The sequence below is a fragment of the Tympanuchus pallidicinctus genome, unplaced genomic scaffold, assembly GCF_026119805.1.
Source record: "Tympanuchus pallidicinctus isolate F22 unplaced genomic scaffold, pur_lepc_1.0 scaffold19, whole genome shotgun sequence".
NCBI classification, from domain to species: Eukaryota; Metazoa; Chordata; class Aves; order Galliformes; family Phasianidae; genus Tympanuchus; species Tympanuchus pallidicinctus.
Genome location: NW_026294710.1, coordinates 16,919,949 through 16,947,719, shown reverse-complemented (window position 1 = coordinate 16,947,719; position 27,771 = coordinate 16,919,949). Strand labels below are relative to the sequence as shown.

General features: G+C 52.9%; 3 protein-coding genes across 15 annotated transcripts in view; 1 reads left to right on the top strand and 2 right to left on the bottom strand.

Annotated features, from left to right (window-relative positions):
- Positions 1 to 5: 5 nt before the first annotated feature.
- On the bottom strand, positions 6 to 21,594 carry DENND6B (DENN domain containing 6B). 7 transcript variants are annotated; one of them, XM_052681094.1, is made up of 20 exons: positions 21,413 to 21,592; positions 16,650 to 16,688; positions 16,517 to 16,559; positions 15,296 to 15,408; positions 13,316 to 13,396; positions 11,070 to 11,175; positions 9,907 to 9,986; positions 9,601 to 9,663; positions 8,742 to 8,797; positions 8,134 to 8,256; positions 7,658 to 7,753; positions 7,466 to 7,560; positions 6,846 to 6,911; positions 6,159 to 6,223; positions 5,629 to 5,718; positions 4,610 to 4,663; positions 4,161 to 4,270; positions 2,782 to 2,884; positions 1,849 to 1,923; positions 6 to 1,512 (listed from the first exon to the last, which is right to left on the bottom strand). In XM_052681094.1, exons 1-20 carry the CDS (start codon positions 21,548 to 21,550, stop codon positions 1,390 to 1,392), a joined length of 1,719 nt encoding a protein of 572 aa, XP_052537054.1. In that variant the 5' UTR covers positions 21,551 to 21,592; the 3' UTR covers positions 6 to 1,389. The 7 variants fall into 7 exon arrangements, 4 of the variants coding, with proteins under 4 accessions (XP_052537054.1, XP_052537056.1, XP_052537055.1 ...); XM_052681096.1 differs by lacking the exon at positions 6 to 1,512 and adding an exon at positions 2,432 to 2,508 and having other exon boundaries at positions 21,413 to 21,593; XM_052681095.1 differs by lacking the exons at positions 6 to 1,512; positions 1,849 to 1,923 and adding exons at positions 2,131 to 2,251; positions 2,432 to 2,508 and having other exon boundaries at positions 21,413 to 21,593.
- Positions 21,595 to 22,674: 1,080 nt separating this feature from the next.
- SBF1 (SET binding factor 1) overlaps positions 22,675 to 27,771 on the bottom strand; it is a 148,474-nt gene continuing 143,377 nt past the window's right edge. For all 6 annotated transcript variants that reach the window (XM_052681073.1, XM_052681076.1, XM_052681077.1 and 3 more), the window contains one exon: positions 22,675 to 22,980. In XM_052681073.1, coding sequence (XP_052537033.1) covers positions 22,690 to 22,980 — 291 coding nt within the window. In that variant the 3' untranslated portion in view covers positions 22,675 to 22,689. The remainder of the gene's footprint in view (positions 22,981 to 27,771) is intronic.
- Positions 27,304 to 27,771, top strand: part of PPP6R2 (protein phosphatase 6 regulatory subunit 2) — a 74,431-nt gene continuing 73,963 nt past the window's right edge. For both annotated transcript variants that reach the window (XM_052681085.1, XM_052681084.1), the window contains exon 1: positions 27,304 to 27,484. The gene's annotated coding sequence lies outside the window, so the exon portion shown is untranslated. The remainder of the gene's footprint in view (positions 27,485 to 27,771) is intronic.

The window sequence follows — 27,771 nt, the reverse complement described above, 5'->3', positions numbered from 1 at the left end:
GTGGCTCAATTCTTTTTTAAACTATTATTTTCTACTATACATCAGTGCTTCAGTCCACCACAGTCACTGCAGAGCTATCACAGCAGCAACACACGCACAAACTATGTACACAATATACACTGTACAGGGAGGGCTGCTGCTAAGGAGCGTGGCACAAAATGCTACGGGGGGCAGCACGGCCAAGGCTTTGCTCCTTCCAGGCTGAAGGCAGCAGGAAGAGCAGCCATATTCCCCTCTGTGCTGTCCCACAGAACCTCCACCACTTGCTGAGATCGCCCCAACACTCTGGGCTGAGGTTGAAGAAGGAGGCAGCTCGCTCCACGCGAGTGCTCAGCACTGCCAACAGAGAGCTGCAGCAGCTCTGCACGGTCTGAGCGCTCACCTCTGCTCCTGGGGTGGGAAGGAGTGCATCAGGCTGCCCAGCCCATCCTGAAAAACGTCCTGCAGGCACACCAGGTCGCTGGATAAACTGGCAGATGGTGGAATGCAGTGGCAGCAATCGTGAGACTGCCCGAATCAGATCCTGCACCGTGTTTTAGGTCAGCAAGTGGGCTGACCGTGTTAGACATACCTTGCTGCCCAAGGCACAGCTCCAACTCTACATGTTACCATACTCCATTTTTCCAAGCAGAATAAATTCCAGTTGGAGACCAGCTCCTCTCCGCAGGGCTGTGCCAGCTGATGCCATTCACACAGTGCACAACTGCCCTCTCCAGAGAGCTCTGCTCCTTGCAGATGCATCAGCCCCTTTTTCTTTTTCTCTCTCTCTCTTTCTCTTTGCCTTGAAGAAAAAACAGCGTTCCATGTCCAGCAAATCAGCCTCCCACTCCCATCACAGCTGAAGCTCTCGCTGCTATGAGTCAGGCTGCTGAATGGGCAGCAACACTTCTTTTCCACGTCGTTTCTATGTGGGGAACCAGCATCCCTCTCATCACCAGCAGGAGCCGTCCTGAAAACAACTCCCCCATACAGCGCTGATCCCACTTCTTCCAGGCAGGATGACGGCACTGAAATTTTGAGAGCCCAAGCACTAGACAAAGATGGATATGTGTATATATGGGCAAAACATGTTTTGCACAGCCTATCGCATGCTGCTGAAAGCCTGGCTGCCGTTTTCTGACCTACTAGCAGCCACGCAGGAAACTGTTTTTCATTTACGGGCCCCTAAATCCAGCTCCTTGCAGCAGGACGAGGCAGAACAGCACACGTGGTTTCCCATTTCTGCTCCAGTTCTGATCCGTGAGCTCAGAAATCAAACACGCTCCTGAGGAAGGTCCTGGCAGGGCCACGGAGGCTGGATCAGGGAAGAAGTTTCCTTTCCAAGCGTGACCGCAGCTGCTGCTCTCAGCATGGGAGGGCCCTTCTTTCTGCAACAGCTCCTCAGGGCACTCAGTGGTGGTGCAGCACGGCCTGCAGATCTTCAGGCAAGGAGTCAATGATGGTCTCAATGTAAAGGCCCACACGCCGCAGGGTCTCCTCCTTTACGGGGAGGTGCTGGCACCTGGCTCTCACCTGCAGGGAGGGAGGAAAGGGGAAATGAGGAGACCTGAAACAGCTTCGTGTCCTCTTTCTGCTTTGGCGTTGGCTCAGCAAACCTCACGCTGTCTCTGCAGCGGGGCTAAGGGAAAAGAGATGGGAAGCTGCCAGCTGGGGCTCAGGACGACAGAACGAGACAGAACTTGGAATTCTCTCGCAGGCAACCTCTAAGGATCACCACTGTCCCATTTGCCAGTCCTCCAAATGAGGGAGGAAGAACAAAGCTTTCTAAGCATCAGCTGCAATCTATACCCCCTGGTCACTCCCTGCCACAGGAAGGAACGAGTACAGGAAGAGGGGAGGAAAACCTACCAGCTTCTCACGGAGTTTTAGCACCAGGTCTACGATCTCCACCTCTGACTTGTCCTTCATCCATGCCACGATGTTCTACAGAAAGAGAAGAACAGCTTCCTTCAGAGCCATTTCTTCTTGACAGAAACTTTTCTCAGAGACACCCCTAAGCAAAGCCTGAAATAAAAGCGAGGAGGAGGTTTCTCATCCTCTTTCATAACTCTGCTCACAGCACTTAAGCCTAAATGAGCAAGACAGAGCTCTCCCCACTTTTCTGCCCACGACAGCATCAAGCTCTTGCCTGCAAGAGAAGAATCAAGGAAAGATGCAGCAATACGCAGATGGTGCAGGGTTCCCCTCCTCCAGTCAGCACTCTGCATCTCGTGCTGCGCTCAGAACTTACAGCTATTTGCCAGAGTCAGGCCTGTTAAGAAAGGAAACAGCTTTGGCATTCCCACACCACGCTCGAGGACCTGCACAGCTAACCGGTGAAGCAAGCACTGCAGCTGAAGGTGCACTGGGAGGGATGCCAGAGCTCCTGGGGTGATCCCTGCAGCAGCTCAGTTCTAGAAATTGCACCAGCGATCGCTGCTAAAATTCCTACCTATTTTCAATAGGCATTTAAGGGAGCCAGCAACAGATGACGTTTCCAGTCTGGGACTCTGTTGGCTTGGGAAGGGCCTGATGAATGAGAAACAGTTGACAGGAGCAACCAGAGCGGGTTTGCGCTGGCTAAGCAAGTGGGGCTGCTTGGATAACAGCACTTGTGGGGAACGAGGGCACCTCTGCACCCAGGCACGAGGCAGCCCTGTGCCTCCCTTGGGCACCAGGCACCGTCCCCACTCTGCCAGAGAACCGAGAGGCGTCGGTGAACATCCAAGGAGCGTTCTCATCTTCCATGTGTCGGGCCTGACAATTCCAGCCCTGGTTTGAACACGAGCAGCTGGAACGTACCGCTTCACAGATGGCCTCCAAGTGAAGGGCTTCCAGCTTCTGGGTCATTTCCTTGTGCCTCTGACGGTACCAGCCATCGAAGTTGGGAGACCTGAAGAAACGCCTGCAGAAAGCAAGGTGACAGTGAGAAGGGGACAGGATGGATCCCAAGAAGTACAACACTGGCTCCACATTTCCCTTCCCGTGCAGCAGACGCAGGCATTTTGACTTGGTGTCAACTGCTTATGAGCTAATGAGCTCTTTTCACATCTCTTCCATCAGGCAGTAGCACGATGCAGCCTCAGCGGATCGTCACCAACAGAGGGACGGTCCTGCCAGTCTCACACCTTCCTCTGCATCAGCTCAAGCCTGAACCGATTCAATCAGCACTGCCCTTTGCCCTTCTTGTTTATCTGTAACCACTTTTTTGGTGGACAACTAGGATGGCCCAACCACAGGAAGAAATTCACGTTCCTCTGCAGTATCTGGCTCAATTCCCCTTCTTTCCTGACATTGAAAGCTGTCAGATACTTGCTGGCACTGACCCGAACCCCAAATAATTGCTCTTTGCATCTCTCCCACATAAGCAAGGTACCACCCAGGCGATGACAAAGGATGTGCAATTCCTGCCTCTCCAGCATGGTGCAGCAATAAACAAGTTTTCACCGGGCTACACAAGGAAGCAGACAGGGCAGCATTACTCCTCCCTTCATCTCAGAGCATTAGAGAACTTCAGAACAAAACCAGTTCTCCTTGATGAAAGCTATGGGCACACTTTCCCACACGCTATCCTAAATCTTACCCTAAAAAAATCGTCTTTTACGTGCAAACTGCCTTGCTGGTTTGCACTACAAACAAAGCGGTACTGAATGCTGTACCAAAGTGTACAACCACACACCTTCCTGCTCCACCTGCCAAGGGCCAGGCACTTAAAAAGGAGACATTCCCTGGAAGAGAATGAACAGCTGACAGCAAAGCCAAGACCCCTTGTTCCCCATCGGTGAAGACTCAGGTGTTCTTCAGTTCTCCACCTTCAGGTTTGCAGGTCCTAAACCCAACTGGAGCTCCGTATTTCGGAGATTACAAGAAAGAAAAGATCGATTTCCAGGCTGGATGTGGTTCTGGGCAGCCTGGTCTGGTGGTTGGTTAGACCAGGGTTGAAACTGGATGATCTTTGAGGTCCTTTCAACCCAGGCCGTTTTATGATTCTATCATTTGACTCTGCGTTCTGCTCTTCCTCACCAACACCAACCAACTCTTCATAGCAATGAGTTTTTCTTGTGACCGGTCTCTGTCCCCAAAATCCCCTTTTTGTTCTCAATTCTAATTCAGGATTTGACGTTCATTATAAACTGCACCAGCTGTTCAGGAGATCGTGTATGCAATGAATGAACTCGTACCTGTAGAGACCCAACCAGTCACCCTTAAGGACGCAGGTAAGCTGGGGGCCAGCGTGCTCCAGGGTCTTCATGAAATCATCTTGTCGGAAAGGACGAATCTGTGGGGGATTCTGTGCAACACAAGGACCACATTACACCCCCCCAAGAGAAACAGGGGAAATCAAGCTCTGTATCTGCAGCACAGGGGGCTGCACAAGACAGATTCAAAACTGTAACTCAAGAGACATTAACATCTGAACCAGCCTTGCTAGCAAAATTCAAATTAGGTTCACAGTAGCCGAGCTTACTGCAAAACAGGAAGCATCTGTCCTCGTGTTTGTTTCAACTTTTTTTTTAACCCTCTTCCTTTAACGAGGGAAGTTCACGCAGTGTATCAGAACACACAATCAGCATATGGCAGAGTCATACCCAGTGGAAAGAAAGCAGAAGGCTCTGAAGGTTGAACTTACTTTCCACGGAGTAATGGCCCTCTGCAGAGGCATCAGACTTGCAATATAGTGCTCCTAAAAACAAACAAAGAAACGAACAGGAAGATGTTACGATGATCAAGGAGCCTCTCGCAAGGTCACTGAGAGTTATGGGCTTCTCCAGTGCATTGCAATCCCTGGCCTCCTACTCTCCCCTTTTCCTTTATCACTGCATTTTACGTGAGCCTAAGCACCCCAGCCTGCTTCTCACCAGGGGTCAGGTCACAAAACCACACGCTGCAAGAATCCTGCACAGGACACAAGAAAAGGTCAGGTGGGAAGAACCGTGGCTTGGGTTGGAAGGGACCTCAAGCATCAGCCAGTTCCACCTTTCCTACCATGGTGGCAGGAAGCCCTAAAATCTCAGGAGGTGATCTGTTGCTTCATTTACTACACCTTATGATGATGTAGAAGAGAAAGTGAAGAAGCCAGACACGTGCAACTGGATGGTCACCAATAAAGGACTACAGGCTCCCTAAGGAAACCAGCTCAGGAAGCCCCGAAAGCAAGCACTGGTTACAGCAGTCTGCCTCAGGGGAACAGTCACCACGTGGACAAGCTCCTGAGCTGCTCAGCAGGGACATCTTCACACAGGCATAGGTTTGACTCTAGCACTAAGAGGAAGGTTTGGGGCTCACGTCTCTTCATCACTATTTATCTGCTTTGACTGCCTGGGGAAAAGAGCAAAGATTTGGCATTAGAATCAAATCACGGGGGGGAGGGCGGGGAGAGGTAACTATTTCTGCACTGCAGCAACAAGCATTCTGCCTTCACACGCAACGTGCCACATATTCAACCTGCAGACTTTCATGCTAACTACTGAAATTCTCAATCAAGAGACGTTTTGCTCCATAGGAAGGAGCTAAATATCTCCCCAGTGCCACATCCTGAACCTAATACAGGCGAATCAAAGAGAGCAAGCGCCAAGCTGTCACTTTGGCAAGCATCCCACTCCCTCCCTTTGCCTTCACACCGCCCTGACGAGTCCCTGCCCAACTCACCAGGGGAATAATGAAGCTCTGGGTGAGCTCCAGGAGGTGCCTCCTCAGAAGGGCGCTCTGCACTTCAGACGGGCGTTTCCGCTGGATGCCCTGCGAGCAAAGCAGGGTGTTCACAAAGATGCTGTGCTCTGCTATGCAGATAGACACAGGATCTGCAAACTTTGCAGCTAGAAGCAGCCAGTCCTGAGCATTTTGGAAAGCGCGCTGCCCAGAAAACATATCCTGCTCCCTGGTTCAAGACAACACTCATAGAATCACATAGAATCTGTTTCTCCAGACTCTTTGTTCAGTAAGGATTGTCCTCACTCAGCTTATCATCTCTGCCAGCCTTTAATCTATGGTATCAAGTGAAGAACTTTAAAGCTGGCCTGAGAAAGGCGTTCAAGTGCACTTGACTCAAATCGTTAGGCACTTAAGTCAAGCTAAAGATAAATCTGTTGCTTGTGGAGTTTCTGTCTGCTAAGCCGAGCTGCCAGCAGAGTTTTCCCACCACCTCACGCATGATGTGGAGCAGGGCTGGAGCTGCTCACCTTTAACAATCTTTTTATCAGAGTTTTGTCTTTGTGAAGAAACGTTTTGTAAGAAGTGTAGATTCCTAGGTTGGAAAAGAAAGCGATGTTAGAAACAAGCTTTTGCCCACAGATCTCGAGGAGGAACCGTTACGTGGCGCAGTGAAGTCTCTAGCACTGTCTGTGTGTCAGGGGGTTGATTGTAAACATCGTATAAAACTCATTACAAAAATTACAACGTTGCTCACGCAGCCAGTGCTCACAGCAGCATCGCTGCGTTACCTCAGGGACCTTCTTATCCTGTGTTTATGGTGAGATAACTCACTGAGGTCGGCTCGTGGCCAGGCCTGACACGAGCAGCAAGTGAACTGACAAGGGCTGCATCCAGCTGAGCGAGTTCCTTTGAGTCCCACCGCATCTTAAAGGCGGACACGATACGTAAAAGCAAGAAAACTAAGAGTCTGCTCCCCAGCACCAAAATAATTAGCCTCAATTAATGTAAATCGTCTTTTTCAATCTCAGAACAAAGATGTACAGCTCTTTTCTTTATTAGCTGGGGGACGCCCTTACAGAGGGCCACGTAGCAGATGGAGCAGGAGGACACCAAGACTTATTGTGATACCAAAGGCGTGCGATGCTCATGTCTGCAAAGCCACTAAAATCCCCCGCCTGGGAAGGTAGGTAGAATTAAACCACAAGAGGACATACCTGGTTTTGTGTCTAGGGTTTTTAGTTTAGTTAGCTTCTTCACCTTGACTTGCTTGGGCAGGTCACCTGGGGAGGGACAGGAGAGAAGGCGCTCAGGTTCTGGTCTCCTCTCACAGCCACAGCACGTACAAGAGATTGCACACTTGAGAATGTCTGTGCTAAGCTTATGTATCACAAACCACATCCTCTCCTAGCACCGTTCTCACATAAGCCTTCTCACGTGCCAGCTTTCAGGCTGGAAGTTCGGACTGGGAACGTGTTCAGGAGGCATTGCAAAACAGCCCCACAGCCACCACTGCGGGCTGCTCAGCCCAGAGTGCAGCAGTTTGTTGCATTTCGTAGAGTCTCTCCTTCTACTTTTCTTGTCTATGGATTTTTCCCTACCCAGCTGCTCTCATTTTCAGAAGAAAAAGCTTCAGAAGAAATAACCCAGCAAGCTTTCCTCTCAACCATTCATCCTCACCAAGTTCACGCTCACCTTGCACACCAGCTGCCTCAGTCCAGCCTTCCCTTCGGTTTCCCAGCTCTCACAAGAATGCAGACGTGTAAAACGATGGCTACAACTCCCTGCCAGCCCCAACAAGGCACAGCAGCACAACGGGACGCGCTTCCACCCTTACCTGACATTTTGAGCTCCCCAACCCGAAGGATGTGTGGCCAGTGCTGGAGTGTTTTGATAAAGAAAGGGTTCGTGACTCCCACAACAATGTTTGGCCTGGTAAGAAGGGAAAGAGCACAGAACGACGTTACCCTCAGGGCTTCCTCCAGGCACACAGCTGCAAGCAGGCAGCATGGGGCTGTCAGCTACTCACGGGGCTTGTGTCCTGGTGGTGTATTCCTTAAATTCACTGTCATGGATCGTGAAATAGGGCCGGTAGTCGCAGCAGTACCTCAGGGGAGCCAGGCAGCTGTAACAACAGACAGAAGAGTTGCCATCGAAGCTTCATGAATGGGGAATGTGTGCTTACAAATCCAAGAGCGGCGTTCGGTCCTGCCATCCAAAGTGCTCAGGTGTTTGGGGTTTTTTTTTTTGCTAGAGTTCAAAGCTGGGGAGAGAAAGCTCCTCTGGGCCGTGACCCATCAGCAATCCCAACACCAGGGACTCCCTTTCCCTCTTCTCTGCTGTTGGTGGAACACGAACAAGACTGTCTTGCTGTGCTAATTCTTCTCTTACGTGCTTTTCACAGGCAAACTCAACCTAAATGCAACTGACCTCCCAGAAAAGCACGTCTGAAAAATTGCCAGATATTGGTGTGATCGTTGTCTGTGTCTCCAAATGAGGTGTTACCTGGTGAGAGCCAGAACCATTTCAGAAGAAACTGTAGGGGATGGTGCCATCACCACAATTGGCTCTCCCAGCAGCATCAGCTCCCATAACATCTGGACGTGAATCAGCACTGGCTGGAAACACCTGTTAATGGCAGGCAGAATGAGAAGTGGAATTTAGAGAGGCAGCTCAGAAAAGACCAGACATTATTATCACATAACCAGATGTGCCTCTGGGCATTTGAAACCTAGGACTGATTTCTTGTATCCCACAGCAGAACGTTGTTTACACAAGCCACAGCTCAACCACCTGATATGGGTGTACAGGAAATGCTTTGGGCCACGTCAAGCAATTGATTTCACTATGGCTTTTCATCTAAGCAAAATAAAATGCTTACACAGATGTAAGCATGCATTAGGATAGCACCTACAGCGTTGAAAGATTTGGCTCGGATGCACGGGGTGAATACTTCAGTGCTTAAGCTGAGATCAAGAAGAGAAACTCTCCTCTAACAAGAGCAGCAGTGGATGTGAGAGAGACCCTCCCTCCCTCTGATCTACAGGATGCTGTGAGCAGGAAGGACACAAAGCAGATGGAGAGGAGAGGGCTGCAGGGACAGTGGCTCTGACCTGAAGAGATCCAGTTCGTGAACACTTGGCAGAACCAGTGGGGCTGGTAAGAGATTCTAAATGAAAAACAAAAAACAAACAAATCTCACTTTGCTGTTAAATGGAAGCATCCTGATTAAAATGTCATCTAAACTGATGCATCAAAACAGCTCCTTCCACAATAAGCCCAAAACTAAAAGAAGGATATCAATGCTTGGAGATAGGAGCCAGGAATAGATCTAGATTGGGTGTTCCAGGTCCAAATGAATTTCCTTTCTTAGATGAGAACTGAGAATCCCTTCTCTTCAAGGGCCTCCTCCATAACTACTCCTTTACTTTCTGGAGCTTCCCCTGCCTGAAGGCAGAGCACAGATACAGACATAGATACAAGCACAGGCAATAAGTGCTGGAAACATGGCTACCAAAAGCCCAGAACTGTGTAATAGACAGACAATAACGTTATTCAAAGGAGAGAGGAGAAATGAAATGAAAAGATGAGATGAACAGGAATCAAAATCAAAGCTGAACCAAAGCACTAAAGGTGTTCAAGCTGCAAGCACTACGAAAACAGCACAGAAGACTACAGCAGAGTTCTGCAAAGAGCCACCCATGCATTCATGCCCAGGAAAGAAAGTGAACAAAAGCTGTGGAAGCAACAGCTCGTGCACAACTCGAAGCACTGTGCAGAGTCCTGTTCTCAAAGACACGGACAGGAGAGCACGCAGTCTGCTCCACATGGGTTACTCAGACTGAACTGCTCCCACACCAAAATGGTTTCAGATGGGACAAGGCTCTCAAAGAGTTGCAGTTCCACCCCTCCTTTCTTACTCTTCTAGTCCTTATTCTGCCCATCAGTGACTCGTGCCATGCCACACTTTACCTCTTGATTGAACTGCTTCACTGGGCTTGATCCTGGCTTATCCACCCTGGATGGGATTCTCACCTAATTAAGAACAAATTAATCAGGGAAACGGAACGAGCACTCACACACAATGTACTTTCTTCCCTAATAACCACCCTCGTGAAAAGCTTTCTCAATTCCCAGTTCTAATTGCACCGTGGTTATGAGTAAAGAAAAGAATCTAGAGCCAACAGCAGCATTAACACCCAGGAGGAGAGGAAGCAGACATTCTCCTTCCCAGTTTGGCCCAGTCTGCTGCTGAGCATCATTCATAGCAGCTCGTACCTGAATGACAACCCCCATCACTGGGAGGTTCAGCGTCTGTCCCGGCACCGGAGGCGGCCACTGGTCGATCTCATTGCACACTGCAGGGATGCAGACAAACAAAATGCTTTGAACAGGAGCTCAGTGCAGCTCCTTCAGTTGGCCCTGCGAGTTCTGCCCGTTTCTTATTGCTCGCTCCCGCTTCACGCCTCCCCACGGCGAGCTGCAAACCAGCCTTACATCAAATAACTGCTCAGCTTTAGAATCATAGAATCATAGAATCACCAAGGTGGGAAAAGACCTAAAAGATCACCCAGTCCAACCGTTCACCCATTCCCAATAGCTCCCACTAAACCACGTCCCTCAACACAACATCCAGTCTTTCCTTGAACACCCCCAGGCTCGGTGACTCCACCACCTCCCTTGGCAGCCCATTCCAGTGCCTGGCCACCCTTGCTGAAAAGTAATACTTCCTCATGTCCAGCCTGAATCTCCCCTGCCATAGCTTGAAGCCATTCCCTCTGCTCCTATCACTGATGACACGAGAGAAGAGGCCGACCCCCAGCTCACCACAACCTCCCTTCAGGAAGTTATAGAGAGCAATGAGGTCTCCCCTGAGCTCCTCTTCTCCAGGCTGAACATTCCCAGCTCCTTCAGCCTCTCATCAGCCCTGTGTTCCAGACCCCTCACCAGCTTTGTTGCCCTCCTTTGAACACGTTCCAGGGCCTCAATGTCTTTCTTGCAGTGAGGGGCCCAAAACTGGACACAGCACTCGAACTGGACACAGTACTTTAGGACAGATGCTGGATTTATGCCTGCAGCACTGCTCCCACTGCACAGCCAGCAGCACTGCACTGATGACAGAGCATCATTAAGTCAAACAGTGCAACAAAGGCCTGAACAGAGGCGTCGCATGAGCAAATGTTGCCCCTCTTTGGGAATACACTGGATGCACAACTGACAGCATTGCCTATTAGGACTGTCAGACACTTCCCATTCGTGCATCCTTTACAGCTGTTTATCATTTTGACAAGGCAGGCATTTGGATCAAAGTCTTTTCCCTGTCGGAATTTGTTTCAGAACGGATGAATTTGGAGCATGTCAGCTGTCTTTTAGGAACCTCCCGATAATAAGGCTGAAAGATTTCAATATGCCAACTGCTCCCCATCAATCTGATGGCTCACCTGCCTCCAGGCACGGCTCCAGTTTATCAAAGTACTCCGGAGCAATCAGCTGCAGCAGCGACTGGAACAAGTTCACATACGGAAGGTGTGACACCAGCACCAGAGACTGGGGGGAAAAAAGGACATTAGGAGTCAGAGCCACCGTGCTGTGGCCACTTCTGGCACAGCAGATGCCTGTGCTGCTTCCTAGAGGGCTCTGCTTGAAAACCAACATCATGAGAAATCAGAAATGGATGACGTTGAGTAAAATCAGCCAGATCTCAACTGTGAAATGCAAAAGAGCAGCCACCACCTCTGCGAAAATGAAAAGCCTCCAGGCCAACAACAAAGCTCTGGCTCAGGCTTTGCAGGAAGAAAAGCTCAAACTGAGGGATGCTCGAGCTCTTATCCTACAGCTAAGGAAAGTGTATCAAGATCTGAAGTTTCAGATGTTTGACTTGCGAAGAAATCTTGCATTCAGGCAAGCCCAAGGACTGGTTGAGACTAGATTGTCAGCCTTGAGTGAGATCATTTCAAAAGGAGCTCAAAGCAGCACCGTCCCTGGTAGAATTCCTCCCAGCTGAGCCTTCGAGGAGTTTCCTCATAAATAAGCACAGCTGACAGCTTCTGGAAGGGAGCCGCTGCAAGTGAGATGGCACAAGTTTGTGACCTAGCAAAAAAAAAATCCACTGTAGGAGAAAATAAATGGCCAAGAGGTTCAAAGCTACCAAAATAACCAGAGCGGAGAGAACAGAGCAAGAAGCAGACGGTCGAAACTGAAATGAGGCAGACAAACAAAATAAAGGAATGCTGGGGAGGAAGAATGACAGAACCATTTGGGTTGGAAAAAGGCCTGCAAGGTCAAATCCAAGCAGCCACCCGACGCTGCAAGTCCTGATACCCCACCTCAGCCTGCCCTCCTTTGCCTTCAGACCATTTCCCCTCGCCCTGCTATCATCCACCCTTTCCAAGAGTCGACTCCCCTGAAATTCTGTCTGATTTCCAATCTAAACCCCCCTGGTGCCACATGAGGCTGTTGCAGAATATTGACGATGCGTTTCCAGCAGTGATTTTTTGGTGGCTGTTGCTGCTTTTATTGCTGTGTTTGAAACACACGTGTGTTTCACGTGGGTTTTGTTGTTTGTTTTTTTAATAAGCATCTTTTCCAATTCAGTCCCACTGGGTTCATTCATCACGACTCTGATGATCCTCCACCTCCGATCGGTACAGAACGCGCTGTTCAGGATGCGAGGAGTGTTTCAGCAACACTCATCCCAACACCTCATTTCTGAGCCAGGGCTTTGCCACTCAAAATCAAGCAAGCCATCCAAACAGGACACTAAATTTCACTGAGGAATTCTACCTGCCCTCTGCTTCTGAAAGCCTCTAAGAGACCGAGTGCATGAGCCCACGTTATGAAGCTTCCCGCTTCAACAACTTTTAAAGCAATCCATCCACTGCTTGGCTGCAGATGAGGAATCTGACTTCTATATTGAAGCGTTTCTTCGAAAGAAACTTCATGTCACTGCCTGCAGGAAGCACAGGGACAGATGGAGACCCATTGCAGGTGCTCAAAGTCCATCTCTTGTGAGGGGAAAGATCCCTCCTGAAGGAGTATTTCTGTGGATCCACAGAGGAAACAGTGCATCTTCAGATCAAAGCGTTTTCCCTCCCTGGGGAGAATCTGCAATCCCACTCTCTCGTGCAGTTACTGTACCCATCTGCATGAATAATTCTAAGCACACCTATACCAAAATACAGGTTTACATTCATACGTATTTTTTTCCATTGTCTGTGTTAAAGGAGTTTCCGCTGAGAGATGAGGCTTGTGAGGTAACAGCAGCATCACTGCCACCAGCAAGAAGCAGTCAGCACAGCAGCAGCCCGTTCCCAGATGGCTGCCAGGGAGGAGAAAGATCAGTCAGGGCAGGGTTGGGGTTTAACATCACAGACAGCACTAGCTGGGCACGTCCCTCTCTGTCTGTAACACTAGAGCACAGACTGAAGGAACTATTCCAGTACCTCAGGATCTCGTGATTCACACAGCAGGTCACCACTCATGTGATTAACACACCATGGCAACCACGTCCAGGTTTGTTTGGAACGACACTTTCCACATATTCCTCTTCTCCACGACCTTTGCTGCTTCCTGCAGAAGCGCCGCGGGCGTCACGTAGGAAGCGGTGCAGTTTGACAGCTATGGAGAGGTGCCTTTTGACAGCTACGTAGCAGAGGGGAGCAGCAAGCTATCTGGTTTCAGCACTCACCTTCTGAAAATAACCTCTCTTCATCGAGCTGTCCTTGACTTGCCTGAAGTATACGTAACCAAAGTAATGCGCCGACTCCCTCTGCAAGAGAAACAGTGCTGTTGTGGGGAGCCCAAACGCTGCCATCCACGAGCTCCCTCATTTCAAGCACTCTTTGCCACGGGGGGAGCAAGAAGGAAGGAGAGCTAACAGTGCCAAACACAAAGATTGTCCCTCAGGTGGAGGCACCGCTGGCACCAGGATTGAAGCCTTGGTTGTCTTTCCAGTGTTGCTTTTTAACAGAACTCGCTTTGTTGGCAATCTGTCTTTACTGCTTTAGAGACAGGAGCTGTCACAGAATCACAGAATGGCCAGGGTTGGAAGGGAGCTCAAGGATCAATGAATCTCCAACCCTCTGCCACATGCAGGGCCACCAACCTCCACGTTGAATGCTAAACCAGGCTGCCCAGGGCCCCATCCAACCTGGCCTCCAACACCTCCAAGGACGGGGCATCCACAACCTCTCTGGGCAACCCGTTCCAGCACCTCACCACTCTCTGGGTAAAGAATTTCCCCCTGATGTCCGACCTCAATCTCCCCTCCCTCAACTTAAAGCCATTTCCCCTCATCCTACACATATCAACCCTTTCAAAGAGTTGATTCCCCTCCTGTTTGTAGGCTCCCTTTAGGTCCTGCAGGCTGCACTGGGGTCACCCCACAGCCTTCTTTTCTCCATGCTGAACGAGCCCAGCTCCCTCAGCCTGTCCTCACAGGGCAGCTGCTCCAGTCCCCTGATGATCCTAGCAGCCCTCCTCTGGCCCCTCTCCAACCCTGTCCTTTTTGTACTGTGGGCTCCACACTTGGACGCAGTGCTGCAGATGGGGCCTCACAAGAGCAGAGCAGAGGGGGACAATCACCTCCCTGTCCCTGCTGGCCACCCCTCTTTCGATGGAGCCCAGGATCCCATTACTACTGTCATCCCGGTACTGCAAAGCAGTAAAGATGTACACAAGTTGAAAAAAAAATAAATCTGTAAGGCAGAATTTAGGCAAAGAAATCCTCCTGCTCCTCCTGAAACCCAGAGCCCATTTGCTGCTGTACACCACAAACGGATGCAGAAGTGTTGAGGCACGAGCACAGAAAGCATCAGCTCCTGTGACAGAAGAGGATGAGCTGATCCAAAGGCCGTCTGCTTCAGCAAAGGGAGCAACAGTGCTGAACGCATCCCTCCTTCTGCATGGGATGGGCAGAGAGCCTGCAGCTGGACGACACACAGCTCAGGGATTGGTATCAGTGTTGGGTATGGCTAAAGCAGCCAGCACAGAGCAAGGCAAAGCACAGATGTGGGCCGTGCCAGTCTCCATGTGCACGGGTCCTACGCAAACAACCGTCCTCCCTCATGCAAGCAGGTAAACATCTCACTCTCCACAGACAAGGATGTTCTTGTTTTGCCTCGCTGTAATGCACAGGCAGCCGTGCACCCTGCTGGATGTCACCTGGGTCCCACCATTTCTCCTTTCCCTCTGCCCAGACAGAGCCACTGCTTTCCTATGGGAGTGGTGAGGTGCAGGAACAGCTGCCCAGAGAGGCTGTGATGCCCCATCCATCCCTGGAGGTGTTGGAGGCCAGGTTGGATGGGGCCCTGGGCAGCCTGGGCTGCTGTGAAATGGGGAGGTTGGTGGCCCTGCATGAGGCAGAGAGGTTGGATCTCCACGATCTTTGAAGTTCCTTCCAACCCAAACCATTCTGTGATTTAACCTGGACTCCTCCTGCTTCAGCTCCACCTCTTGGTGCAGCTGCAGCTCTCAGCATGGCCCTGCACTCATATTACTGCAGGAGAAATCCCTGCGCTGAACGCTTTCTTCTTTTCTGACTCGTCAAGGGAAAACAACCAAAGCAAACAAGTAATTCTAAACCAACCGAGGGCACGTTTGGATTTTAAAGCCAGCAGCACTGCTGCTTGCTTCCCAGGGCTACTCAGAGCACCGAAACACAACCGACCTGCAGTGTGAGGGGTGCTTCCCTGTTGTACTCGCCATCGTCCTCATAGTGAGTGCTCCTCTGTCCCCCAGACTGGCGCAGGCGGAAGCTGAACTGAGTGTCCCCAAGGCCACCTGGGCAGAGAGGATCACAGATGTTCAGGGAGAAGTTTCAGCAAGGAGAAAGCAGGGAATGACCCCAATCAGAAGCACAAGACAGGAAGAACTCGTAGCTGAACACAAGGGGTGGCGTCACTGAGTCGCAGCTCAGCAGGTCACTGCTGGGAGGCTCACAGCCATCCCGCGTGGCTGCAGCCACCATTTCCCACCTTACGCCAAGAAACCTTCCAGCAGCCTTAATTCAGGAGCCAACAAATGCTGACTGAGCAGCAACCCCTTGCACAATGCAGTGAGCAAGACGAACACTGCAGCTGGGAACCTCCCAGGTTCTACAGCATTGCTCACCAAGAACTCAACAACAACAAAAAAAGAAAGGGTGTGAAAGCTTGGGAGTGGATAGGATGGGTGGGAGAGCTTGAGGTCAAGCACTGACAAAGAGATTGGTTGTGAGGAAGGAATCAAACACACCAGAGCTCTCTGAACAAAACCCAAGGCAAAGCTGCTACAGAGGGCTAAGGGGCATAATTCCTTCCAACCAGGGCACTGCAAAGATTGCTGTGTTTGTTATAAGGGCATTCCTGCTAGAAAACAATTGGCTTTCATCAAAGGAACGCTGAGTTTTCCCTAAGCTGTGAGAAACTCATGAAAGCACATCCAAGAGCATCAGAACTGGGCAAACAGCATTCAGGAGCCAGCCTGAAAGCCATGAGCATTCATACAAATGAACACAACCACTGCATCCCCTCTGGTTGATAAACACCAGCTTTGGGAACGCCTGCTGTAACAGCATCCCCTCCCCATCTACTCCTTTTCACTGAGCACTCAAACACAGAAATGCTGACAGTCGACAGCTGCAAAATTTGCCCTTTCTGACTCTTTTTTGAATGTATTATTCACATGGGTGAAGCGTGCAAGGTACCAGGAAGGCATCCTGCCACCCAGTGGATCACAGATCTGTAGCCAGAGAGCAACCAGAAGGACAAAAAGGAGTTCAGATCTGGGGGCTGGGTGCTGCTTGGTGCCGGCGCTGCATCAGGCAATGACTCACTGCCTCCATCATGAACCCATTTCTCTCATAACGGCGACGGAGGGCCCGCAGGGGAGGCCAGCAGATGCCACCTACCTGAGTAGGAGTCAGGGAAGGACAAGTAGCAGATACTGGTCTTCTGCAAGGAGCCAGAAACACAGAGTGAGCAAACCTCCATCGCTGCCACGCGGTGTTTTTAACAGGAGAAGGAACGAAACGGAGTGCTTACCTCTTTCTCTGTTAATCTGAAGTCATAAGGATACACCAACTGCAAAAGAGATGAGAGTCAGTCAGTCAGTCAGTCACTGTGCTGCTCTTGCTTTGATTTTTCTGACTCTTGCTAGAAACTCATGGAACAATTCACCAGAAACACCAAGGGAGAGAGGAAAGGTGGCATCCTGAGCAATAAGGAGGGGAGAAGAGAAGCTGAGGGAGGGGGGTCAGAGTAAGAACAGCTTTGAAAGTGAAGCTCTGCATACACACAGATGGGAAAACAACATGGGAAACAACATACCCTGCTCACACTGAGTGCCAGCAAGCCTGGCGTGAGGCTCAGCATCTACCAGAGCCGAGGGTGAAACATGTATTTAATGGCTCCGAGCGCCTGGCTGGCCAGGGATGCTGCTCACAGCAACTACAAAGAATAAATGATGGGCAGGAGAAACCGGAGGGGATGCAGAGCTCAGTTTGAGCCTCGCTGATCTGAGAGCTGCTGTCAGAAAGACGAGGTTTCTCGTGCATGGGAAGAGGCAGGCAGCTCGCGCTTCGCCAGCACTGCGGTGACGGCCGAGCCGTGCAGCACCCTGCTCATCATCCAGCATCTCAGATAAAGGACCTTCAAGACTTCTGAAGCATCTTCTGAAGGACCTTCACCACTTCTGAAGATCCACGGAAATGCTGACAGCGCCATGCCTGCAATCCGCAGTGACCCGATAGAAAGGAGAACTGAGGGGAAGATTCCTCAGCTCAGGGGTGAGCACAGAGCTGCAGGCGACCAACACCCACAGCAGAAAGGCACACGAGGGGCAAGAAATATCACAGCAACAGCGGCCCTGGGCCGCACGTGGCACCTGGTGAGGAGGGAAACGGTGATACTCACAAATCCATGCAAGTATCCACGCTGCCTTTGTAGCATTTACTGCTCAGAGAGCATAGAATCATAGAATCATAGAATCACCAAGGTTGGAAAAGACCTAAAAGATCACCCAGTCCAACCGTTCACCCATTCCCAATAGCTCCTACTAAACCACGTCCCTCAACACAACATCCAGCCTTGCCTTGAACACCCCCAGGGTCGGTGACTCCACCACCTCCCTTGGCAGCCCATTCCAGTGCCTGACCACCCTTGCTGAAAAGTAATACTTCCTCATGTCCAGCCTGAATCTCCCCTGCCATAGCTTGAAGCCATTCCCCCTGCTCCTATCACTGATGACAAGAGAGAAGAGGCCGACCCCAGCTCACCACAACCTCCCTTCAGGAAGCAATAGAGAGCAATGAGGTCTCCCCTGAGCTCCTCTTCTCCAGGCTGAACATTCCCAGCTCCTTCAGCCTCTCCTCATCAGCCCTGTGTTCCAGACCCCTCACCAGCTTTGTTGCCCTCCTTTGAACACGTTCCAGGGCCTCAATATCTTTCTTGCAGTGAGGGGCCCAAAACTGGACACAGCACTCGAGGTGCGGCCTCACGAGTGCTGAATACAGGGGAAATAGCATGGGTGGCTTTAAAGCAGATGAGAAGCAGAGGAGCCCTGAAGAAGTGCCAGCAGCTCTGGTCGAGGTCAGCGTGAGAGCATCTGGAGCTCTGAGAGCTCTGCTCAGCACAGCTCTATAAATAAGGTGGGCGCCCCGCCAGCACGCTGCACTTCTCTGCCGATTCCTTGGCTTCAGAGAGAGCGTCAAACCAACAATTAAAAATTACAAACCAATTAGCTTCGCTGAGACGAGAGGGAGGAGACGATGCAGGAGCAAATTTAGCCCACACGATGCTGAGGTGGGAGCAGGAGGGCTGCAGCACGAAGGGACGCCTCACAGCTGCACCGCAGGGGCAGGCAGGCTCCTCTCTGCACGCTTGCTTCTTGCATGAGGCGACCAAACGCTTCCTCGTGGCTGTGACTGATCTGAAGACTGAAGATGATCAGCTCTGCTAATTGCTGTCTCATTAAGGCAGACCTGCACGGTTGATGCTGACCCTTCAGAAGTTTAGATCACTGCTGGTGATCCAAACCTGAGCTTGAGAGTCCAGGCAGACTGGAACGGGTTGCCCAGGGAGGCTGTGGGTGCCCCAGCCCTGCAGGCATTCAAGGCCAGGCTGGATGTGGCTCTGGGCAGCCTGGGCTGCTGGTTGGAACTGCACACAGCAAGGGGTTGGAACTGGATGATCTGAACAACTCTTGGAAAGGGGAGGTGAGAGCAGGATGAGGGGAAATGGTTTGGAGTTGAGGGAGGGAAGGTTGAGGTTGGATGTGAGGGGGAAGTTCTTTGCTATGGGAGTGGTGAGGTGCTGGAAGAGCTGCCCAGAGAGGCTGTGATGCCCCGTCCATGGCTGGAGGTGTTGGAGGCCAGGTTGGATGGGGCCCTGGGCAGCCTGGGCTGCTGTGAAATGGGGAGGTTGGTGGCCCTGCATTGGTGGGGTGGCTGGATCTTCGTGATCCTTGAAGTCCCTTCCAATCCAAAACCATTCTGTGAAATTTTGTTTTTTAATTAAAAGTTGCATATTCTGCTGAAAGCATTTGCATTATCTGACCTCAATGTTGGCTGAGTATCTGGCTCAAATTATGTCACATCCTTTGTGCAACAGCTCTCCCCCTCAGGGCCAACAAGCCGGGAGGTGAAGTGTGGCTGTTGGCACCCGCAGTGATCACAGCAACAAAGAGACCAATCCAGACAATGACTCAGGGTGACTCTGCAGCTCAGCAGTGCCTGTGTGTGGGAAAGGGATCCTCCCAAAGCTGTGCTCCCCCTCCTCGTTCAAATGGACTCTTTGAAGAAAGTGCAGGAGTCAGAATTGCAAAGGACGCAAGGATGGAATCATAGAATCCTTAGAGCTGGAAGGGAATCTGAGAGCCATCCGTTCCAACTCCCTGCAATGCACAGGGACAACACAGCTCCATCAGCTGCCCAGGGCCTGATGCAGCCTGGCCTTCCAAGCCTCCAGGGATGGAGCACCAACCACATCTCTGGGCAAGCTGTGCCACTGCCTCACCACCCTCCCTGTGAAAGACTTTTTTTCCTTGGATCCAACCTAAATCTCTCCACACTTGAAGCCATTTCCCCCTGTTCTACCAACACAGACCCTGCTCGAGGCTCTGTCCCCCCCTCTGAAGACACTCAAGAGTATCAATCCCAGCACTGACCCCTGTGGGGTCACTCATCACTGATCCCTATCCAGATGTTGAGCCACTGGCCATCACTCTCTGCACTCGACTCTGCAGCCACATCTTCATTTCTGCATCATGTTTTGCTTCATACACCCTCGCTGCTCTGTAAATACAGGAGTCAGGACTTGCTGGTTTTCAGAGCACAAGTCATGTGGGCATAAGTCATCTCACAGGAGCTGATAAATGGGAGGAGCTTGATACACAGGCAAAGAATGACAGGATGTGGGGGAACGGCTATAAACTCTAAAAGGGGAGATTGGGGTCAGAAGTGAAGGGAAATCTTTCTCCCCAGAGGTGAAGCAGCCCTGGCACTGCTGCCCAGAGCTGTGGGTGCCCCATCCCTGGAGCTGCCTGAGGCTGTGGATGGGGACCTGGGCAACCTGAGCTGGAAGTGAGCACCACGGTGGGGCTGGGAGACCCCTTCCAACCCAATCATTCTATGATTCTAAGATACTCCTAGTCCTGAGATGTCCCCTAATTATTACCACTGTGATGCCTGCTTCGTCACACACAGATTTACACCGATGATGCAACCTCCAGTCAGCAAGGTTTCCCTTCCTTCTGCCTCACTTTGCAGTGCGAGGTGCTGCAAAGCACTCCCAGCACTCACAGCCTGTTGCTGTAGACAGCACCTGTGAACTCGCAACACCAACACCAGGCTCTGACAAGCTCTGACCTCAGCCAATATCATCCACAGCCAACTTCCCCTGCAGGCTCAGTCAGGCCCAAGTCCCACAGGGCGGTGCCACAGAACCATTTCTCAAACCCAAAAACGTGCAGCCCAGAGGCCCTCATCACTGAACGGCCTCTTCACCGCTGCAGCCACAGTGTCCAGACCTGACCTAAACAACAGGGAAACAGGATAAGCAGAAAGATAACAACGGCACCGGATGGCTGGCAATGAATCCTCCACTATAGTGGTAGGCAGACAAGAAAATGGGTAAGAAAGTCCCTTTGTGGGCCTGCAGGCATTGAAGGCCAGGCTGGATGTGGCACTGGACAGCCTGGTTGGCGACCCTGCACATAGCAGGGGGGTTGGAACCAGATGATCATCCTGCTTTGGCAGGAGGGTTGGACTTGCGGATCTCTGGAGGTCCCTTCCAACCCCTACGACTCTGTGATTCTGTGATCTTTGTGATCCTTTTCAACCCAGGCCGTCCTGTGATTCTATGCAGTACGAAAACACAGCTGTGAAGTAAAGGCTAATAGTCACTCCGTTATTATTATTATCCTGGTATCTGTACTCTTTCCAGGCAGATGCCTGGTCTGACTCGACAGGACAGATCGCAGGTACACGCTGGACTTCAGTCTGTAGCAAGTGCCACCTTCAGGCCTCGCATCCCCACACATGGGCCGCACTCCCCGTTCACTCCTTCAGAAGCTTCAGAGCACAGAACGGCCCCATCCTTTGGGGATCAGCAGCAGCAGCTCTGGGACACTTCTCTCCCCGCAGGGATAAAGGGAAACGGGAAACCCGCCGCAGCGCTGCCGGTTCGGCCCTCAGCATCGCTCCCACCTCACGTTCCCCGGCCCTCAGCCGTCAAACACGGCGCGGCCCAACCCGCTTCCCGTTCAGCTCCCCGCCATCCCCCTTAGGCCCACCGTTCCCTCCTCGCACCTCCATGGCCTGGCCCAGCTCCAGATCGAAAGTGACCACGCAGACGCAATCCAACCATGCGGAGAAGCGGGACCAAGGCAGTGGAGACGCGGCTGCGGGTCGGCGGGGCCGGGGTTCGGCCCGGCACAGCGCGTCCATGGCAGCACCCGCTCCGCCCGGCCCGGCCCGGCCCGGCCCCCAAAGCTCCGCCCAGCCGAGCCGCGCTGCGCCCCCTTGCGGTTTGGAGGACTCACGCACAGCCCGGCCCATCCTCGCCTACCATAGAGACGGCTCCGGAGGAGCAGAGCGGCCCGCGGCTGGGTGTCATGGCGGTTGTTACCATGGAAACGGGCTGCTGCCCTGCGGTCTGCCCCGCTCCTTGGGCTGGGCAGGATGGGAACTGCTGGAGGAAGATGATAGAATCATAGCATGGCCTGGGTTGCAAAGAACCACAACGATCATCCACTTTCAACCCCCTGCTGTGTGCAGGGTCACCAACCAGCAGCCCAGGCTGCCCAGAGCCACATCCAGCCTGGCCTTGAATGCCTGCAGGGCTGGGGCATCCACAGCCTCCTTGGGCAACCTGTTCCAACCCTCTGAGTGAAAAACTTCCTCCTAATATCCAAACCACCTCCTCCCGTCTCAGTTTAAAACCATTCCCCCTTGTCCTATCACTATCCACTCTCAAAAGCAGCCCTTCTCCCTCCTGTTTATAAGCTCCCTTCAAGTATTGGAAAGCCACCAGTTCTCCTCAGAGCATCTTCTTTTCCAAGCTAAAATATCCCAGTCCTTGTCTGCCGTGCATTTATGGCTGTTGGACCTCACCTTGGGGAGGAGATAACACAGAGGGGTCACACAGAGGGTGGTGAGGCACTGGAACAGGTTGCCCAAGGAGGCTGTGGGTGCCCCAGCCCTGCAGGCATTCAAGGCCAGGCTGGATGTGGCTCTGGGCAGCCTGGGCTGCCGGCTGGTGACTCTGCACAGAGCAGGGGGTTGGAACTGGATGATGGTTGTGGCCCTTTGCAAGCCAGGCCATTCTATGATTCTGTGATTCTATAACAAGAGAGCTTGGATGCATGCAGGCTCTGTGCCAACTGTCCATTCCTCTTTGGATAAAGGGTGCATTTTCACTATTAATTCAAGCTTTCCAGCTGTTGTTTTTTACACTTCTCAGGTATTGACAGTACTTTGGTTATTCGCAGTACATTTTCTTCTGCTTGGCAAACCAGGAGCAACACGTGTGAATTCAGCTCTGTGCTGCTTGGAAAGCAGTTCCTGGCTGCGTGCAGAGCTCTGCGTCATGGGGTATCTTGGAAAGGGGAGATGAGAGCAGGACGAGGGGAAATGGTTTGGAGTTGAAGGAGGGCAGATGGAGGTTGGATGTGAGGGGGAAGTTCTTTGCTATGGGAGTGGTGAGGTGCTGGAACAGCTGCCCAGAGAGGCTGTGATGCCCCGTCCATGGCTGGAGGTGTTGGAGGCCAGGTTGGATGGGGCCCTGGGCAGCCTGGGCTGCTGTGAAATGGGGAGGTTGGTGGCCCTGCATGCAGCAGGAGGGTTGGAGCTTCGTGATCCTTGAGCTCCCTTCCAACCTGGGCCGTTCTGTGACTTTGTGGTATCTGAAGGAAGGGCTGCCATTCGATCCCTGCTTTGATATCCGCTGTCCATGCGCACAAACTGAGGACGTGCCCCTGAATATTTTGGCTTAGATGTTGCCTAAACACGGAGCTTTGGCGAGAAATTTCCTCAGCTCATCTTGAAACAAAAACACGGAGGACATGAAATGCGCTTCTGGCTCCGCTGCGCCCTTTGCGAAGCCACAAAGCAGCGTTTGCCCAGCAAAACTGAGCAGCCTCGCAGCGCTGCGCCGCTCTCAGCAAAGCTGCTGTGAATTACAGGCCCCGTCATTTCTGGCCTTTTAAGCTCCCTGATGCTGCTGGACCATATTTGGGCAATGAAGGTTGCGCAGAACTTGAGAACTCTGCAGATCTGATCCTCCCTGCAGCTCCGGCCTCGTGTTGTGCCTTGCAGGGCTGGTGTGTGGTTTGTGCGCGGCTCCTAAGCAACCCGAGTAAATAGAACGTTTCGCAACCTTCACGCTTTCATCTATAATTATCTTTTGCATCAGAGCTCTCAGGAGTGCCGGCCTACCAGATTTTGCAGGATATTTTGCATTCTGCTTCTATTTGTCTGCCATTTTTTTCTTGCACTGCCAGTCAGGGTAATATTCCCCAGACAAAAGCAGAAGCGTAAACACCCCGCAGACCGGAGGAACGTGCAAGGTGCTGTCAGCCAAGAAATGTTGGTGCACGGCTCTCAGCGCTGATTGCTGTTTATGTTCTGTGTGCTTCTGAGCTCTGCTATTTGCACAGGGCCTTACAGCGTGCCCCCAGAAGGCAGCCAGATCTCATTGGCAGTGTTTGGAAAGCCTAACACCCAAAATTACGCCTAGGGGATTCGGAGGGGCTTCAAAAGACTTGAAAGGTGGGCCTGGGTGAATCTGATGAGGCTCAGCACAGCAAAGTGTGAGGTTTTGCAATTGGGTTGAAGGAATCCCAGGCACAGACTGGGAGGAGCATCCTTGAGAGCAGCCCTGCAGGGGAGGACCTGGGGGTCCTGGTGGGTGGAAAACTGAACGTGAGCCAGCAGTGTGCTCTTACAGCTCAGAAAGCAAATGGCAACCTGGGCTCCATCAGCAGAGGGGTGGCAGCAGGGACAGGAGGGCATTGTCCCTCTCTGCTCTGCCCTCTGAGGCCCCATGTGCAGCACTGCGTCCAGGTGTGGGGCCTCCAGTGCAAGAAAGACAGGGAGCTGTTGGAGAGGGGCCAGAGGAGCCACAGAGATGAGCAGAGGGCTGCAGCACGTCCTGCAAAGACAGGCTGAGGGAGCTGGGCTTGTTGAGCATGGAGCAGAGGAGGCTGTGGGGTGACCTCAGTGCAGCCTGCAGGACCTGAAGGGAGCCTATAAAGAGGACTTGGGAGTCAAGTCTTGGAAAGGGGAGATGAGAGCAGGACGAGGGGAAATGGTTTGGAGTTGAGGGAGGGAAGGTTGAGGTTGGATGTGAGGGGGAAGTTCTTTGCTATGGGAGTGGTGAGGTGCTGGAAGAGCTGCCCAGAGAGGCTGTGATGCCCCGTCCATGGCTGGAGGTGTTGGAGGCCAGGTTGGATGGGGCCCTGGGCAGCCTGGGCTGCTGTGAAATGGGGAGGTTGGTGGCCCTGCATGCAGCAGGAGGGTTGGATCTTCGTGACCCTTGAGCTCCCTTCCAACCAAACCATCCTGTGGTTCTGTGGTATCTAAGGGAAGGGCTGCTGTTTGATCCCTGCTTTGATATCCGCTGCCCATGTGCACAAAGTGAGGATGTGCCCCTGAGTATTTTGGCTTTGATGTTGCCTAAACACAGAGCTTTTGTAAGAAATTTCCTCAGCTCATCTTGAAACAAAAGCATGGAGGACTTGAAATGCGCTTCTGACTCCGCGGGTCCATTCTGTGATTCTACAACTCTTGAAATCACTACTGAGCCCAGGTAAACAGCAAAGTGTTTCTTATCAGTACTGAGCCCAGATACAACAGCAAACTGCTTCTTATTCACAGGTGTTTAAAAGCAGTCTCCTTTCTTTTTTTCCTTTAGTCTCCTTCTCTGGAGATGTTCAAGACCTGCCTGGATGCCGACCTGTGTGACCTGGTGTAGGGAACCTGCTTGGGCAGGGGGTTGGCCTGATGACCTCTGGAGGTCTCTTCCAACCCCTACTATTCTGTGATTCTGTGAAAGTCAATTCAAACATTTGTAACTGGGTGAAATTACTCATCCCCTCACCTCCCCCCCTCAGACTGAGATCCCCTCCAGACCCTCCTCTGCCCCCCAATCCCCTCACCATCCCTTCAGCCTCCCCCCCAGCCCCCCCTCAGGCTGTGAACCCCCTCCTCATGATGACACCCTCCAAAATCCCCTCGCACCCCCTCACCCCCCCTCAAATCGCTCCCTCCATCCCCTCAAGCACCCCTAGAGACATTCGCCCTCCTTCAACCCCTCAACATCCCCATATCCTCCTCCATCTGTGATCCCTCCCTACCCCCAACAGGCCCCTCACAACCCCCCAAAATCTCCACGTGCTGTGCCCCCCCCCAAATCCCCTTGCAACCCCCCCAAAAATCTCCTCATGACCCCTCATGCTGTGCCCCCCCCAAAATCCCCTCACACCCCCCATACCCTCACATCCCCCCAGGCTGTACCCCCCCCCTCCCATTCCTATCTCCCCCCTCATGCTGTGCCCCCCCAAATCCCCTCACAATCCCCCAAAATCTCACGACTCCCTCATGCCGTGCCTCCCTCCACCCTCAAATCCCCTCAACCCCCCATAACCTCCCCTCCAACCAGGCTGTAACCCCCTCCCCCATTCCTTCCCCCCCCCCCCCCCCCCCTCAGTCTGTACCCCCTGAATCCCATCACCCCCTCCTCAAGTTGGGTCCCTTTTCCCCCAAATCCCCTCACACCCCTTCAGGCTGTACTCCCCCCATCCCTCACACCTTGATCCCCCCCCCCCCCCAAATCCCCTCACAACCCCCCCAAAATCTCCTCATGACCCTCTCATGCTGTGCCCTCCCAAATCCCCTCAGCCCCCCTATAACATCACTCCACCCATGCTGTGCCCCCCCCAAATCCCCTCACACCCCAAATCCCCTCACACCCCTCCATATCTTCACCCCCTCGCCCATGCTGTGCCCCCCCCAACCCAATTACATCCCCCATCTCCTCACCCCCCCCCCCCCAGGTTGCACTCTCCCAAATCCCTTCACAACCCCCCAAAATCTCCTCATGCTGTGTCCCCCCCCAATCCCCTCTTACCCCCCCATCTCTTCACACCCCCTTCAATCTGTGCCCCCCAGATCCCCTCACAACCCCCAAAATCTCCTTACCCCTCCATGTTGTGCCACCCCCAAATCCCCTCAGACCCCCCATATCACCCCCCCCATGCTGAATCCCCCCCAAATCCCCTCAGAATCCCCAAAATCTCATGATCCCTTCATGCTGTGCCCCCCAAATCCCCTCAGCCCCCCATAACATCACCCCCCTTCTCTGCCCCCTCAATCCCCTCACAGACCCCCAATCCCTCACCCTCCCCTCATGCTGTGCCCCCCCCCAAATCCCCTCACACCCCAAATCCTTCCCATAACATCACCCCCCCTCATGCTGTGCCCCCAAATCCCCTCACAACCCCCAAAATCTCCTCATGACCCCCTCATGCTGTGTCCCCCCCCAAATCCCTTCAGCCCCCCATAACATCACCCCATAACATCACATCTCCTCACACCCCCCCTCATTCTGTACCCCCCCAAATCCCCTCACAAACCCCAAGATCTCCTCACACCCCCCCTCATGCTGTGCTCCCCCAAATCCCCTCAGCTCCCCCATAACGTCACATTCCTTCATGCTGTGCCCCCCCAAATCCCCTCAGCCCCCCATAACATCACCCCCCTTCACTCCCCCCTCAATCCCCTCACAGACCCCCAATCCCTCACCCTCCCCTCATGCTGTGCCCCCCCCCCAAATCCCCTCAGCCCCCAAATCCCCTCACCCCCCAAATCCCCGCCATAACATCACCCCCTCTCATGCTGTGCCCCCAAATCCCCTCACAACCCCCCAAAACTCCTCACGCCCCCCTTACGCTCTGCCCTCCAAATCCCCTCACGGCCCCCCCCTCCATCTCCCCTCCATCTCCCCTCCATCTCCCCTCCATCTCCCCTCCATCTCCCCTCCATCTCCCCTCCATCTCCCCTCCATCTCCCCTCCATCTCCCCTCCATCTCCCCTCCCCTTTTCCCGCCCTCTCCCCGCCCCCTCCCTCCCCTCCCCCGACCCCGCCTCCCTCCCTCTCTCCCCCCCCCCCCCCCCCCCCCCCCCCCCCCCACTCTGCTCAGTCCAGCCCCGGGGCCGCCGCCATTTTGGAGCCAGCCTTGCTCCCGCCGCCCGCTGTCAGCGCAGCCCCGGCCGCGCCGCCCCTCCTCGATCCGCGGCCCTATGCCCCGCGGGGAACCCCGCAGCCAGGCAGCGCCTCACCGCGGGCCGGAGGGCAGCGTCCGGACCCTTAATCGACAACAGGTAAAGAACCTTACAGACGAGCTGTCAACGGGCCGCGGCCTGCGCGCTCCTCCGCCCTCAGGGTTCCGTCAGCGCCCGCTTCGGCCCCGCTCTGATTTCTGCCATCGCGGAGGTTCGGCGGGCGCCGATCGCGGAGCTGCGGGGCCTGGCGGGGCTGTGGCGGCACGCAGCCGTAGGAGGAAGCGGGACCGTCTGTGTGGTGACCGAAAGGAGAAGGTTTTTGCTGTGCTGCTTTTGCTCTTTAATACGGCTCCGTTTGGATCCCGGCTTGGGAGAATGGAAAAAAA